Here is a 14,563-nt window from a genome sequence, read left to right as displayed (position 1 = left end):
TTACTAGAGGAAAAACCATCTTGGTTTTCTTCACAGATTTTTCCATGTACTAGGTTGTGAGGCTCTGGGCAAATTACCCAATCTCTCCAAACCTTAGACTGCTCATCTGATAATTGTAGGTCACGTTAACTAACTCATTGTTCTATAATAAAAGAGTATCTAGCAGGATGATGTGGCTTGAGGTAGACTATCAATAACTCTTAGGTCCCTTCCCCACAATAAGACATAATAAAATGCTTCATTAAGAGGAGACTAAGTGAAATCTGTGGTTTCTATCTATTTATTTCAAACACATTCTATATTCTAGCAGAGGTCTTGACCTTTTCTATTAATTTATGCTGAGAGCATAACATGTTTAAAAGTGAATTACATGCATATTATTTTTAGGTTAGAGAAAAACATTTTGTTTATTTCATAACAGATGATTGGTTATATTAAATGGAACCCTGTTTCTTTTATTAAATTCAAAGTGCCTAAATGAAACATCATTAAATGTAACTCATGGGGTGAAAGTTCTGTGAAAGCTCTAATATTTGAAAGTTGGGATCTAGTCAATAATTTTAGATTTGAATAAATGCATTAACACATATCTATAAATATGTATCTGCCTTTATATATAACTATCTATAAAGGGTTTCTATCTCTGAATTATAATAAAATGTTATAGTTGAACACTGAAGTCAATATTGGCATGTGTAGGCACCAAATAAAAGCTTTTTCGCAAAAATTATTCTTGTTTTTGTATCTCTTTACATAGCTAAAAAGTCAATTTCAGTTTGCAGTTTGGCTCCTAAAACATCTCCTTTGATATCTGTCAGTGTGTTGGATAAACAAACACTTACTATATGCACATCCAAACACCTCGATTCGCATTCCAATTCTGCCCTTGGGGTTCCATTCTAAAGGGATGAAGCGCAGAAATCTGGCTTTGATAGAAGGCTGGAGTCTATAGTACACAACACTGTCTGCATTTGCATTTCCTGAAAAACCCTAGAAGAAAAGGGAAGGAAGGAAATCAATGTATCTGGAGAATATCCGTTTCAATTTGTCACCTATAATGTCTATGAGCAAAGTATGATTTGCTTTTATACCATAAAAGTACTACCTTCTTTAAGAAAATCACATCAACAGTTAAGTCATAATGTCTATCCATTCACAGGAGTTACTGCTGCCTAAACTTTTCTTTTTATTAAGAGTAGTTTAAATTCCACCATCCCCATTAAACCAACTTTCAACTACGATACCCTCAATAAAGATTGCTCTGTAAAGCATAGATTGAACTTAAAAGTATGCCATATCTGTGGCTATTAACATTGTGAATAGCACAAAAAAATTGAGAAAATATTCTTCCAGTGTTGAAAAACTATTATCCGAGTCACTGAAGAAGTTTCTCACGTCATTGATGAATAGGTAAAGTTATGACATGTTTCAGTTGTTTCACCTTTTTATCTCATTCGTTAACATAAAGAAAAGTATCACCCAACATTCAAGTTAAAACTACACTCTGATAACAGGTTGTTAAACTTCATCAGTATACTGCCAGATACACACATTAAAAATTGTTAAAGGGAATTAGAAATAATAATAATTAGGAAAGACCTGTAACTAGACTTACAGACTTTAGAATTTGAAAGTTAGAGAAAGCTTGGGAATGATGCTAAACTAGTACAGTCAAATTGCAGATGAGGAAATTTAAGGTCACAAAGTGGGAAACAAAACCTCTAGTGTTTGCAAAACCTTTACACAGTAAAAGCAGAAGCTATGTTTCTTCTGCAATATCAGAATGCATCTTCCAAAGACATAGCTCACCCGCAAAATCCACATACTACGGCATCCAACTTCTAAGCAGCTTTTATTTTCTCCTATATGACACACTGTAAGACTTTATATATGGAGAAGTCAGCATGAAGGAGAAGTAGTTCTCAATAATTTACATTTCATTTTTACTCCTCCTCCATTTCCTCCTATTCCTTCTTCTCTCCTCTCCATCTTTCTTTCAAAATAAGGGATGATGCTACTACACAGGCAGAATCATGATGGATCCCTTTAACATGACTGGATCAATGAATAAGGTCAACCTCACGTAGATTACACAAGGCAAAGGCAAATACATTAGGAACACCAGTACCCAAGGAATCTGTTCAATTAGCCTGCCTTTCTTTCTAATTTACTCATATCCCTTTTCTAGCATTTACCAAAATATTTTCTAATGCATTAAAAAAAATCAGGTGTTTTATGATCAAATTAATTTGATTCCCCTCATCAATCAATCCTCTACTTCTGCCCCCACCCACCCCACCAGTAACCTATACACCCAATTTGCAGGCTCAAACACCACAGGTACATCTGTAATGGCACCTCCAAATTATACCCCAAATTTGGGCATCTCTCTTCATCTCAACTACAAGCCCTCAGTTCGACAAAGATCTCTCACCAGAACTACCTTGACAGCCTCTTCCTGGTCTTTTTTATTCTTTTTTCCCTACCACCAGCACCTCCCCCCCCACCTCCAATATCTTCCACTCTAAACAGACAGTATGATTTCTAAAGCAGATTAAACTATAGCAGCCCCACTGCTTTCTTTACCCTGAGAACAAAATCCAAACTCTTTATCCGTCTTTGGCAACCGGTCCTCCATTATGCTTTAACCACAATGGACCGCCTTAAACAAGCCAAGCTCTGTCCTCCTTAGGGCCTCTGCACCAACAGTTGATTCTGCTCTGAACGTTCTTCCCCCAGATCTTTGCACAACCAGCTTCTCTTATCATTTCAGAGTTTTGCTTAACTGTTACCCCCTAAGACAGGGGTGATCCTTTTCGATCACAGTTTCTAAAGTAGTGTACCTGGGACCTCCCCCCATATCATATCTTCCTATTTTATTTTCTTCATGCATGCTCTCAGGTTTCAAATTTATTCCTTTGACTAGGAAACTTTCCTCAGTTTGCTATGAAGATTTCTTTTTACCATAACAGTTCATAAAGGAATATATGAATTTAAGTGTTTCTTTCTCGTTTTAAAAATGATAAAAGATTTATCACATGAACATTTACATCTTCCTTTTAAAAGATTCTGAACTTTAGTGTATGTGAGAATGACCTGAGGTGCTTTTGAGAAATGCACATTTCTGAGTTTTGCATTTCATGCACTAAATCTGTGAGTGGGGCCCTGGAATTTGCATTTCTAATCCATGCCATGCTAATTCTGTGCTTTTAGTCTTCGGCTCAGTCTTTAAACATTCTTCTGGTTTGTGCATAAATCCTGTCCTAATGGGTACAATGTACACTATCTGGGTGATGGGCACACTTATAACTTTGACTTAAGCAGTACAAAAGCAGTCCATGTAGCCAAAACATTTGTACCCCATAACATTCTGAAATTTAAAAAAATTTAAATAAACATTCTTCTGGTTTGTGGATAAATCCTTTCCTTTTCCATGCCCTATTTTATCTCAAAACTTTTCAGAGAGGAAAAAAACTGTAGAAGATTTCATTAGGGCTAACCTCCAAAGAGAAATAACTAGTGCCTTATTCCATTCTAGGACTATTAAAAAGTCTGCTATTAAAAGTATCACAAATTGAGTAGCTTTTAAAAAGTATCACAAATTGAGTAGCTTATAAACAACAGAAATTTATTTCTTACAGTTCTGCAGACTGGGAAGTTCAAGATCAAGGTGCTGGCAGATTCACTGTCTGGTGAAAGCCAATTTCCTGGTTCACAGAATGCCACCTTCTTGCTGTGCTCTCTTGGAAGGGTGAATAAGCTTCTTTGGGCCTCTTTTATAAGGGAACTAATCCCATTCCCAAGAGACTCCTCTTGACCTAGTCACTTCCCCAGAGGTCCCACTTCCTAATACCAAGAGTTCAATGTATAAAGTCTGGCGGTACACAAACATTCAGATCATAGCAAGTACTGGATGAGTTCTATGTTACCAATTTAAATGTCTTCAACATGAAAGTTTGTGGCTCATTGTCAGACACAGCAGAAATATATTAGATAGCTTTAATATTTGCATCAACCCTGTGAAGTAGTTATTTTTGGACCCACTTTACAACTGAGGAAAATGAAAATTATAGAGGTTATGTGCCTAAAGTCACACAGCTAGAAAGTGGCAGAGCAAGGATTTAATTCCAGGCTTTTCTGACTCCAAAGCCCATAATTTAGCTAAGCCATCAAAAGGCATCATTTCAACAGAACATGAAAGCAAACAACCTACCCTAGAGGAGATTTAATATTTTATCTGAAGCTTTTTTTCCTTTTTATATTAAAAACCTTTTACACATTTGAGAATAATGCAACTTAGGTTATTGCTGAACTGGGATTCAAGCTCTACCAGTTGACTTTTATAGACAAAAAGATTATTCTATTAAACTTCGCATTGTGTCAAAATTATTGGAGCCTAATAAAAGTAAATGGCAAATGTTCAATAATCAATAAAACTCTTTCATATAAATAGTAACCTCCTGATAGACACAGAATATAATGAAATACATCATCATATTATCAAATATATGAAATGTCTATAAGTAAAGTTATGTGTTTTGTGTGATAAAAATCAGAAAACCTTAATTATTTTTTCTTTTCTTTTAGACTCGATGATTTTCAAACTCAATGAGTTCTTCATAGATGGTTTAGAAATGTATTCTAAGATAATTGATGGAGTTAATGAATTCCAGTTTCTCACAGGATTTTAAGTATTTCCAGGGTGATTCTAAAGTTTATGGAGAAGCATAATAGACATAATTTATTTTTTAAATATTAACGGAGCAACTCACATATAAAAGCCAAGAAGTATAAAGGGAGTTGCCCATATGATAATTCACAAAAATCTCTAAAACATCACTGCAATAAATCAGAAACATGGGACCAGTTATACATAGTTACATAGTAAGCTCTGTGATAAGTCAATCCAGCCCCAGACAAAGTAAACAGCAGCACCAGCAGAGATTCAACATAACAAACAGACAGGCAAACATGAAAATCCCCTATCCATTAGTGACCTCTCTTATGACAAGAATTCCAATGACCTACATGTGAACTACACATGACCTACTTCCAAGTACGACTCATTTTGACATTGTGACATGCAGATGCTAAATAAATCATTGCAACACCCTATCAAATAGAAATCACCTTTTTATTTTATGATTTCAGGTATAAATCCTTAGTAAGTGTGGCTCAGAAAAGGTTATCTAGTACAGAAAAGTACAAATGAAAAGAAAAGACAAAGCAAAGAAAAATAAGAATTACTTAACAGTGGGAAATTAGCTAACATAAGCCCAGATAAAAATAACTTTCAAACATATGTTGAACAAGATATTGCAACTCTATCTTAAAAAATTGATTTGATCTTGAGTGTGAATGTAATTCATTTATTGTAACAGAGAAACAGCAATGAGAATGCAGGAATCAAATGCATTGTTGAGTTTTGTTCTGTGTATAATAAACCTAATTTTAAAAATAAAAGGGAATAGATTTTTATTAATATAAAATCAGTCTCTACTTCCCTCCAGAAAATATTCAATACTTTAAAAATATTTATTTGAAGGGCTATCAAATTACTGAGAACAGTTCAGGGAAGCCCTATGTGTCAGTCATGATATTAGCATCTATGGAGACATGAAGTTGTAAAATATACTGTCTAAGACCTTTTAGCATAGAAGGATTTGGATTCTCAAGACAGGACTATCAAATGGCAAGAAGAGGAAAAGTATGTGAAAGGTCCAACCTTGGCTATAGTCTGTAATCATTGTTGAAACACAGCAATAAGTTGTTATAGGAAAGACACATGGACAAGTCATAAAGCTTACATTTATATTAGGTTATTATATGTACAGTGTTGTGGAAGACTAAATTTTTATTGAGATAGAAAATAACTTTTAACCATAAAATAATCATCTTATGGTGGTGCTCGACTAGGAAATTCTGAACAACTCTCCTTCTGCAATGAAACAAAGGAATTGAAGAGCTCAAAAGATAAAGTATTAAATGTCCAAGATCTAGTAGAAGAAGAAAACCCAAAGACATGACCCCTGCATTCGAGGCTCTATCTCTTTATAGGAGACTAGAGCATTCCTGAAGAGGAGAAACAGAAGCTGAGCAGATGATTTTGCTGCGCAGATTTCACAGGGTTAAGGACAACATTTTAGTTCTAGATACCTCAAAGATGACAATACTTTATAGGCTTCTACAGGTTTTGTGTCAGAATTTAGAGGAACTACAATTCAGGATAAAGGGAAAACCAGAGATGGGCAAGCCCTCATAGAGATTAAAGGTCAGTTTCCCACCTTTTGAATCTGTGAAATTACAGTAAGGTAGTCAGAGAGGTTTAGTGATCCTTGTTGCTTGCAGAAGTAAATGGAATTACGCTCTGTAGAAAGATACCTTTCTGTGCTTCAAATTATCAGTTCAGTTTTTCTTATACAATGTGTTATGCACAATAGAAAATAATAAGGCAGGAACATTTATACTCCTTAATATATATACATATATATACACTACTCATCTCAGAGTAGAGTGAAAAATCTTCGGTCTACACCATACAACAAGGAAAAACTAAACAAACTAAAATTCAATGGAACATTCTCCAAGATAGACTGCATTGCAGTACAGGTTATAAAACATAGCCTTACAACTTTAAAAGAATAGAAATTATACAAAGTATGTTCTCAGGCCACCATGGATTTAAACTATAAATCAATAACAGAAAGATAAGTAATGATCCTTTGAATTTCTGCAGTGTTAATTTGAATGCCTCCTGATTTATCTCTGATTTTATTTGAGTTCTCTTTTTTTCTTAAGAAAGTCCCTAAGTATTTGAAAATGATCCTAGTTTAAAAATGTGCAGAATATAGCAAAAGCAATGTTTAAGGAAAATTTGTGGCATTAAATGCACATATTAGGAAAAAAAAGGTCTAAAAGTCTAAAGAGAATGTAGAGCAATTTAGGTCTAAAGTAAGTAGCAGAAAAGAAATAAAAAAATCAGAGCATAAATTAATAATGTTGAAAATGGGAAAATATTAGAGAAAATCAAAAGTTTTACTCTTTGAAAAGTTTGCTAAGATTGATAAACCTCCAGTTCTGCTACCCCAAAATAAATTAATGAAAAACAGAAAGAGAAGACCCAAATTATCCATATTATAAGTGAAAATCACCAATATTGAGCATGGATATCTGTAGAAGCATGAGCTAAAAAACAAATGTTAAGACATTAGGAATAACACAGCAAATTAAAATCAAGAATGCAAAAGAATGAAAACTAAGAATGCAAAAAACAAAACTGGAGTAACCGACAAAAATAAAACAGAGTCAAAAAAACCCACAAAAGTTGGTTTTTGGAATGAACATTTAAATTAATGAAACTCTAGCTAGGATTGATCCAGGAAAGGAAAAAAGAAAAGACATGAATAAATAGTGTTGGGAATGCAAAAGAGCATCTTACTATGAACCTGTACACATCAGAATGATAACGAGGATATTTTGAATGGCTTTATGTTAATAATTTTACACATTTGGATGAAATAAATAACATTTGTCTTAAACAAGCATCTTCAAAAAGTGGAAAAACAGAGAATGCTTCCCAACCTGCTTTGTGAGGCCAACAGAACCTTTATGTTAAAATCTGACAAGGGACTGGGTGCGGTGGCTCACACCTGTAATCCCAGCACTTTGGGAGGCCAAGGTGGGAGGATCATTTGAGGATGGGAGTTAGAGACCACCCTGGGCAACACAGCCAGGCCCCATCTCTACAAAAAATTTAAAAATAATAAAGAAAAATAGCCAGACGTGGTAGTGCACACCTGCAGTCCCAGCTACTCTGGAGGCTGAGGTGGAAGGATCACTTGAGCCCAGGAGTTCAAGGTTACAGTGTGCTATGATAAAGGTACTGCACTGGGTGACAGAGTGAGACACCATCTCTTAAAAAAAGAAAATATGACAAGGAATCTGCAAGAAGAAAAATAAAAGCCAATTTTACTCATAAACTTAGATCCAAAAATCTTTTTAAAATAGTTGTAGAACGATTCTACAATATAGGAATATAGAAAAAAGATAATAAATAATGTCTCAATCAAGTTTATTTCAGGAATGCAAGGATTACGTAATATTTAAAAATCATTCAATGTAATTCATCACACTGAAGAATATATGGGCTTTTCAACAAATGCATAAAATGTTTGATAAAATTTAATATCTCCTCATGATTAAAAAACTCTTAGCCAAGTAGGGAATTTCTAAATCCTAAACAGTATTTACAAAAGTCTTAGAGCAAACATCACATATAATAGGAAATGCTGAGGGCTGCTTTGAGTTTATGAATGAGACAAGCATGTCCTGTATAGACAGACCCTTTCATTCAACATGTAATGAAGGCACAGAATGGTAGGATCTATTTCTCAGTATATTATTATCTAAAATATATAGAGAACTACAAAGCAATAAGAAAAAGAGAGATAAAGAAATATCTAAATGACTAACAAATCTATAAAATAGTTTCTAACCTCATTTGTCATGGGGCAATGCAAATTAAAGCCAGTGTGAGAGTTTTGCATACCAAACAGAATAGCTAAAACTGAGGGAAACAATAAAAAGCTAAAACAAAAGAAAATTGATAATACCAAGTGTTGTTAAGAATGTGGAACAAATGGAATTTTAATGCACTGCTGTTGAGAGTGTAAATTAGTGTAATTTCCATAAAAATCATTTTTCATTTTCTACTGAAGTTAAGCATACACACTTTTTAGGAGTTGGTAATTCTACCCTTAAAAATAATGTATCCAACAGAAAACCAGACAGCTTTGCAGGTACCAAAAGATCTGTACATGAATGTTTTTGAAGTATTATTCATAATAGTCCCAAAGTACAATTTACATGTCCAATCATAGAATAGATTAATAAAAACCTGGGATATATTCATATAATGAAATCTTTTAAAGTAATAAAAACAAATCAATTATGTCTATTTACAACAACATGATTGCTTTTCACACATATACTGGTAACCCAAGGAGCCAGATGGAGAGAAGTTCATATAGTATGATTCCTTTAGTATATAATTCAAAGCATGCAAAACTAATCTATGGCAATAGAATTCATGAAAGTGATTATTTGGTGGGAAAAGGAGGGTAGTACTGAACAGGAAGGGCATTGAAAGGAAGTGTTTGAGATGTAATATTCTTGACCTAGGTGATATTTACATAGGTGTGTTCACTTTCTTATAATTCAATGAGCTACATGCATATATGCTTTTCATATTTTTCTGAGTATATATTGTACTTTATTATAAAAAGTTAAATGAAAATAATCATGCTAACTATGAAAAAGAAATAGGTCCTTGACACTTTAAAAGATAGTTCAGTGAAGACAATCAAGATTTAAATTTTACATGTATTTCTCTAAAAGCAAGAAGAGAAGAATTTGAAGAATACCTCATTAAAATTCTATTTTTCACTTTTGTGCTTTTCTATAGATCATTAAGAACACCATGAGAAATACCTTTCAACTCCAGATTTTAGATATCATATAATTTATCATGCATTATACCATAAATAGCTCCATTAGCATCTTTCATTTTACCATTAATATTACAAAGAATAATGGCATTCTTATGACCATTACCATTAAAATAACTATTGTTCAGTGCTGAAAGAAAATTACTGAGTTGCCCATTAGGGATATTATAAAGCTTAAAGTAAATTATTCCTCCCTTACCTGTACATTCTATTAATGTTTTTATACGGTCATTCTAATACATTGATTAGTCTTCAAACTGCTTCAAAATGTCATTTATCTATTAAATGAATTGTTAATTATTTTCTCAAGTGGGACTCTAAATACGGGTCTTAGAAAAAAGACTCAAAATCAACCAATTTTTTCAAGAAAATTAAAGTAAAATATCCACTTTATTGTACTTATTTTGAAAAAATGGAATGTTTAAAAAGTTTGGATAGAATTCAATCAGCCCTTATGGTTTCTTATAGTTTTAGAATTGATGGCTGTCATTTTGGCCTCTGAAGCTATACATTACTTTATTTTATATATACATATATATACACATTGATATATATTTTATACTGTATTGTAGATTGTAATGTACAATGAACATTATGTACATTCTTTAGCTGAGGACCACTGTATCTTTATTTAGATCTTAACCTACATTTCCACGGAAGCAAGGCACTAGGAGAAACTCAGTACCCTCTCAGGTATAACATTGAGACTTACCATATACAAAGATTAATGGTCTCTATAGTATTCTTTTTAAAGTTGCTGCCAATTTTAAATTTTACCAAATATTTTTAGAATACATAGACAAAAATACAATGCTGTATTATTTCCGGTTGTTTGATCTTCAGATTGTGTACAATTTGATCACACAATTAAAGTTTAATTACATAGAAAGTGAAAAGAGAGACTACTTTATTGAGCAATAATGTAACTAGGAGTAAAAACACGCAGGCTTTCTTAACCTATTCTTCACAAAGAGACAAACCTATCTGTCCTCTGGGAGTAGAGGGTGAATAAATGCATGCAGCAGACACTGTGTTAGAGAGACCGGCACAAACTTTTTATTTCAATCAATAATAACACCTGCCCACTTGCACTGCCTTTTGAAACACTGCCAGATGGAACAAAACAACAAATAAACCAGCGAATGGCTCAGATACCCATGGGTATCTGGATACAGATAAATGAAACAAAGAACACGGAAAACTTAAATGCTTAAATGCATGTGCTCTATTTTTAATGTTAGGATGTCTGTGGTTTGGGAAACATCTCCTCTGCTCAACACAGGTGACACACATTTATTTCCTGTTCAAACAAATATCTTCTTTATCTTTGTAAACAGCTTTCTTCAAGCACCAACAATCATTATTCCAACAAGTGAAACATTAAAACTGTCTTCACCCCATCTCCATAAAGAAAACTTAAGGATGCCCCATCCAAACCTTTGAACCGAAGACCTTAATGCGACCTGGAAAAAAACAAAAATGAAACAAAACAAAACAAAAACAAGACAATCCTGGCATTTAATAGATGGGGATCTGTCACTTAACAGCTGGAGAGATTTGAATCAGACAAATTCCTAAACCTTAGTTTCTTCATCTATAAATTGGAGACAGGAATACTTACTTCTAAAGTTTAAAGTCCGAATTAAGTAAGATAAAGACATTAACATCTGCCTACTTCATAACAAGCCTCAAAAACGTGCAGTTGTGGTTGTTGTGTTGCGTGGTGATTAAATCTTCACAGATGGCACACTGTCACAGACAGCTTATTAATCTGACTCTGAATCGCATTATTTGAGTTTAACAACCAAGTTGCCCAGCTAGACAGTAAAAAGAGAAATAGCAACTCCTCCTCTAAATGTACTTTGATCAAAGTGACAACCCCATCTGGGAAATAAAGCCAAATACTTATTGGAATGTAGCTGACAATATTTTTAAGCTCAAGACAAAAGATATGAAGCAAGTACTTCCTAGGAAAGTTACTTAAACAAGAATAGTTTTAATTTCTTTAATGCAGAGTTTTATTTTCTTTTTAACTTGTTTGTTTTTGCATGTAGTTTTTGGAAATTATACTTTAGTTAGTGTAATTATAGCACCATGCAGCAACAAGAGGTTCCTAAATATCCATATTGTTTCTATTTCAATGCAACTGAGATTGGTTTATTAACATTTGAAAAACTGTTGCAAAGGTGCGTTATCAATCAATTTAAGCATTTAGTGATTTTTATAGATATTTGTGTGCATCCTCAGAAGTCAGTTTCTAAAACATATTGCATGTGATTTTAATGATACTGTATAAGTACGTTAATTTAAACTCTGATTATTTGAATTTTAAGAAACTATATTATTCCTAACATGTAGGATAACCATAAATATTTCTGTAAGCAACCAGGTAAAATAAATGCCTGGCAGCTATCTATAGAGAAAGAAGTTAAAATGAATCGATCCAAGAGCAAACTTTTTAGCATTCCAATGACACAGTATTGGGGTTTATTATTTTACACTTAAATGATCTAAGTATCTTAATGCCACATGTAGTATAGAGTCTGTTGCTATATATATTCAAATTTTCCTTTGAATTCTTCTAGAAAGTCACAAATTTTTAAGCCACAAATGTAACAATAATGAATAAAGGAATAACAGACACAATAACCTATTCTGGCCTTGTTCCCTCAGGTCTGAAAATCATGGCTATTTATGAATAACTATCCTCTCTGAGCATATGCACCTTCGACAATTCTCAGGGACCCAAATCTTGATTGCCTGGCAAATAGCAGATAACTTAATCCTGTACAGAGTGCACGTTCAGAGAATGTGCTATGAAATCAACAGTCCTTGCTATGAAACTCTCTATATGTTATCATACTGAGGTCTTTGGAAAATTATGGTATTTATTTATACAATAGGAATAATACAATGCAGTTTTTCAGTTAACTGTTGAAAATTTGAAAAACCAACTGGATATTTAAATGCATTATTGTTAATTTCTTTAGGTTCTATTTTTTAAAAAAAGTTCTTATATTGCACTCAAATATTTAGGGATGGAAAGCTGGATGCTGGCAATTTGCTTCAGAATAATGCAGATAGTGAACAATGTATGAATGAGATGCATGGGAGAGGACTAGCTGTGGGTTGAAGGTTGTCAGGATCTTGGAATGGATGCAAGGGGATTCAGTTTGATGTCCTGTTTACTCGTGTGGATGCAGTGAGCTTGGGTGATGGTTATTTTGAACATTCATTGAATTAGTATATGTAAGGAGCTTAGTATATTTACAAAGTAATATTTTTCTTCATAACATTTCTTTACTTATCACAGGTGCAGGCATACCTTGGAAATATTGCAGATTTTGTTCCAGAGCACCACAATAAAGCAAATGTTGCAATAAAGTGAGTCACACAAATTTTTTGTTTCCTAGTGCATATAAAAATTGTCTTTATGCTCCACTATTGTCTTTTTTTTTTTTTTTTTTTTTTTTGAGACAGAGTCTCGCTTTGTTGCCCAGGCTAGAGTGAGTGCTGTGGCATCAGCCTAGCTCACAGCAACCTCAAACTCCTGGACTCAGGCAGTCCTCCTGCCTCAGCCTCCTGAGTAGCTGGGATTACAGGCACGCGCCACCATGCCTGGCTAATTTTTTCTATATATATTAGTTGGCCAATTAATTTCTTTCTATTTATATAGTAGAGACGGGGTCTCGCTCTTGCTCAGGCTGGTTTCGAACTCCTGACCTCGAGCAATCTGCCCGCCTCGGCCTCCCAGAGTGCTAAGATTACAGGCGTGAGCCACCGCGCCCAGCCACTATTGTCTATTAAGTGTTCAACAGCTGTATGTCTAAAAACACAATGTGTATGCCTTAATTTTAAAAAGTACTTTATTGCTAAAACATACTGATGATCATCTGAGCCTTCAGCAAGTCGTAATCTTTTTGCTGGTAGAAGGTCTCGCCTCAATGTGAATGGCTGCTGACTGATCAGGGTGATGGTTGCTGAAGGTTAGAATGGCTGTGGCAATTTGTTAAAATAAGAGAACAATGAAGCTTGCCACATCTATTGACTACTTTCATGAAAAATGTTTTGTAGCACGTGATGCTGTTTGACAGAATTTTATCCACAGGAGAACGTCTTTTAAAATTGGAGTCAATTTTCTCAAACCCTGCCAGTTGTCACCTAGGCTTTGTTGTTCCATTTAGAGAGCACAGGTAGAGTAAATATAGAATAATTCTTAAGGTCCTAGGATTTTCAGAATGACCAATTAGCATTGGCTTCAACTTAAAGTCACCAGCCATCTTAGCCCCTAACAGGAGAGTCAGCCTGTCCTTTGAAGCTTTGAAGCCAGATATTGACTTCTCCCCTCCAGCTATGAAAGTCCTAGATCGCATCTTGACATTTTCTACCAACAGAAGACTGCTTCATCTACACTGAAAATCTGTTGCTTAGTGCAGCCACTTTCATCAATTTTCTTAGCTAAATCTTCTGGATAATTTTCTCAAGCTTCTGCTTCAGCACTTGCTGCCTCACCTATATTTTTATGTCATCAAGGTGGCTCCTTTTCTTAAACCGCATGAACCAACCTCTGCTAGCTTTCAACTTGTCTGCTGCAGCTTCCTCACCTCTCTCAGTCTGAGAATTAGGGTCTTGCTCTGGATCAGGCTTTGGTTTAAGGGAAAGTTGTGGCTGGTTTGATCTTCTCTCTAAACCACTAAAACTTTTTCCATATAGACAATAAAGGCTGTTTTCACTTTCTTTTTGGGGGGAGGAAAGGGTGCGGGGACAGAGTCTCGCTTTGTTGCCCAGGCTAGAGTGAGTGCTGTGGCATCAGCCTAGCTCACAGCATCCTCAAACTCCTGGGCTCAAGGGATCTTCCTGCCTCAGCCTCCCAAGTAGCTGGGACTACAGGCATGTGCCACCATGCCTGGCTGATGTTTTCTATATATATTAGTTGGCCAATTCATTTCTTTCTATTTATAGTAGAGACGGGGTCTCACTCTTGTTCAGGCTGGTTTCAAACTCCTGACCTTGAGCAATCTGCCCGCCTCAGCCTCCCAGAGTACTAGGATTACAGG

At 34.6% G+C, this 14,563-nt stretch overlaps 1 protein-coding gene across 1 annotated transcript in view; it reads right to left on the bottom strand.

Moving 5' to 3' along the window:
• Positions 1 to 14,563, bottom strand: part of CNTNAP4 (contactin associated protein family member 4) — a 239,678-nt gene that overhangs the window by 120,178 nt on the left and 104,937 nt on the right. Inside the window, exon 4 of the mRNA XM_012772535.3 lies at positions 843 to 990. Coding sequence (XP_012627989.3) covers positions 843 to 990 — 148 coding nt within the window. The remainder of the gene's footprint in view (positions 1 to 842; positions 991 to 14,563) is intronic.

The sequence above is a fragment of the Microcebus murinus genome, chromosome 20, assembly GCF_040939455.1.
Source record: "Microcebus murinus isolate Inina chromosome 20, M.murinus_Inina_mat1.0, whole genome shotgun sequence".
NCBI lineage: Eukaryota > Metazoa > Chordata > Mammalia > Primates > Cheirogaleidae > Microcebus > Microcebus murinus.
Note: the sequence above shows the minus strand (reverse complement) of the source record. Positions and strands in the feature narration are given on the sequence as shown.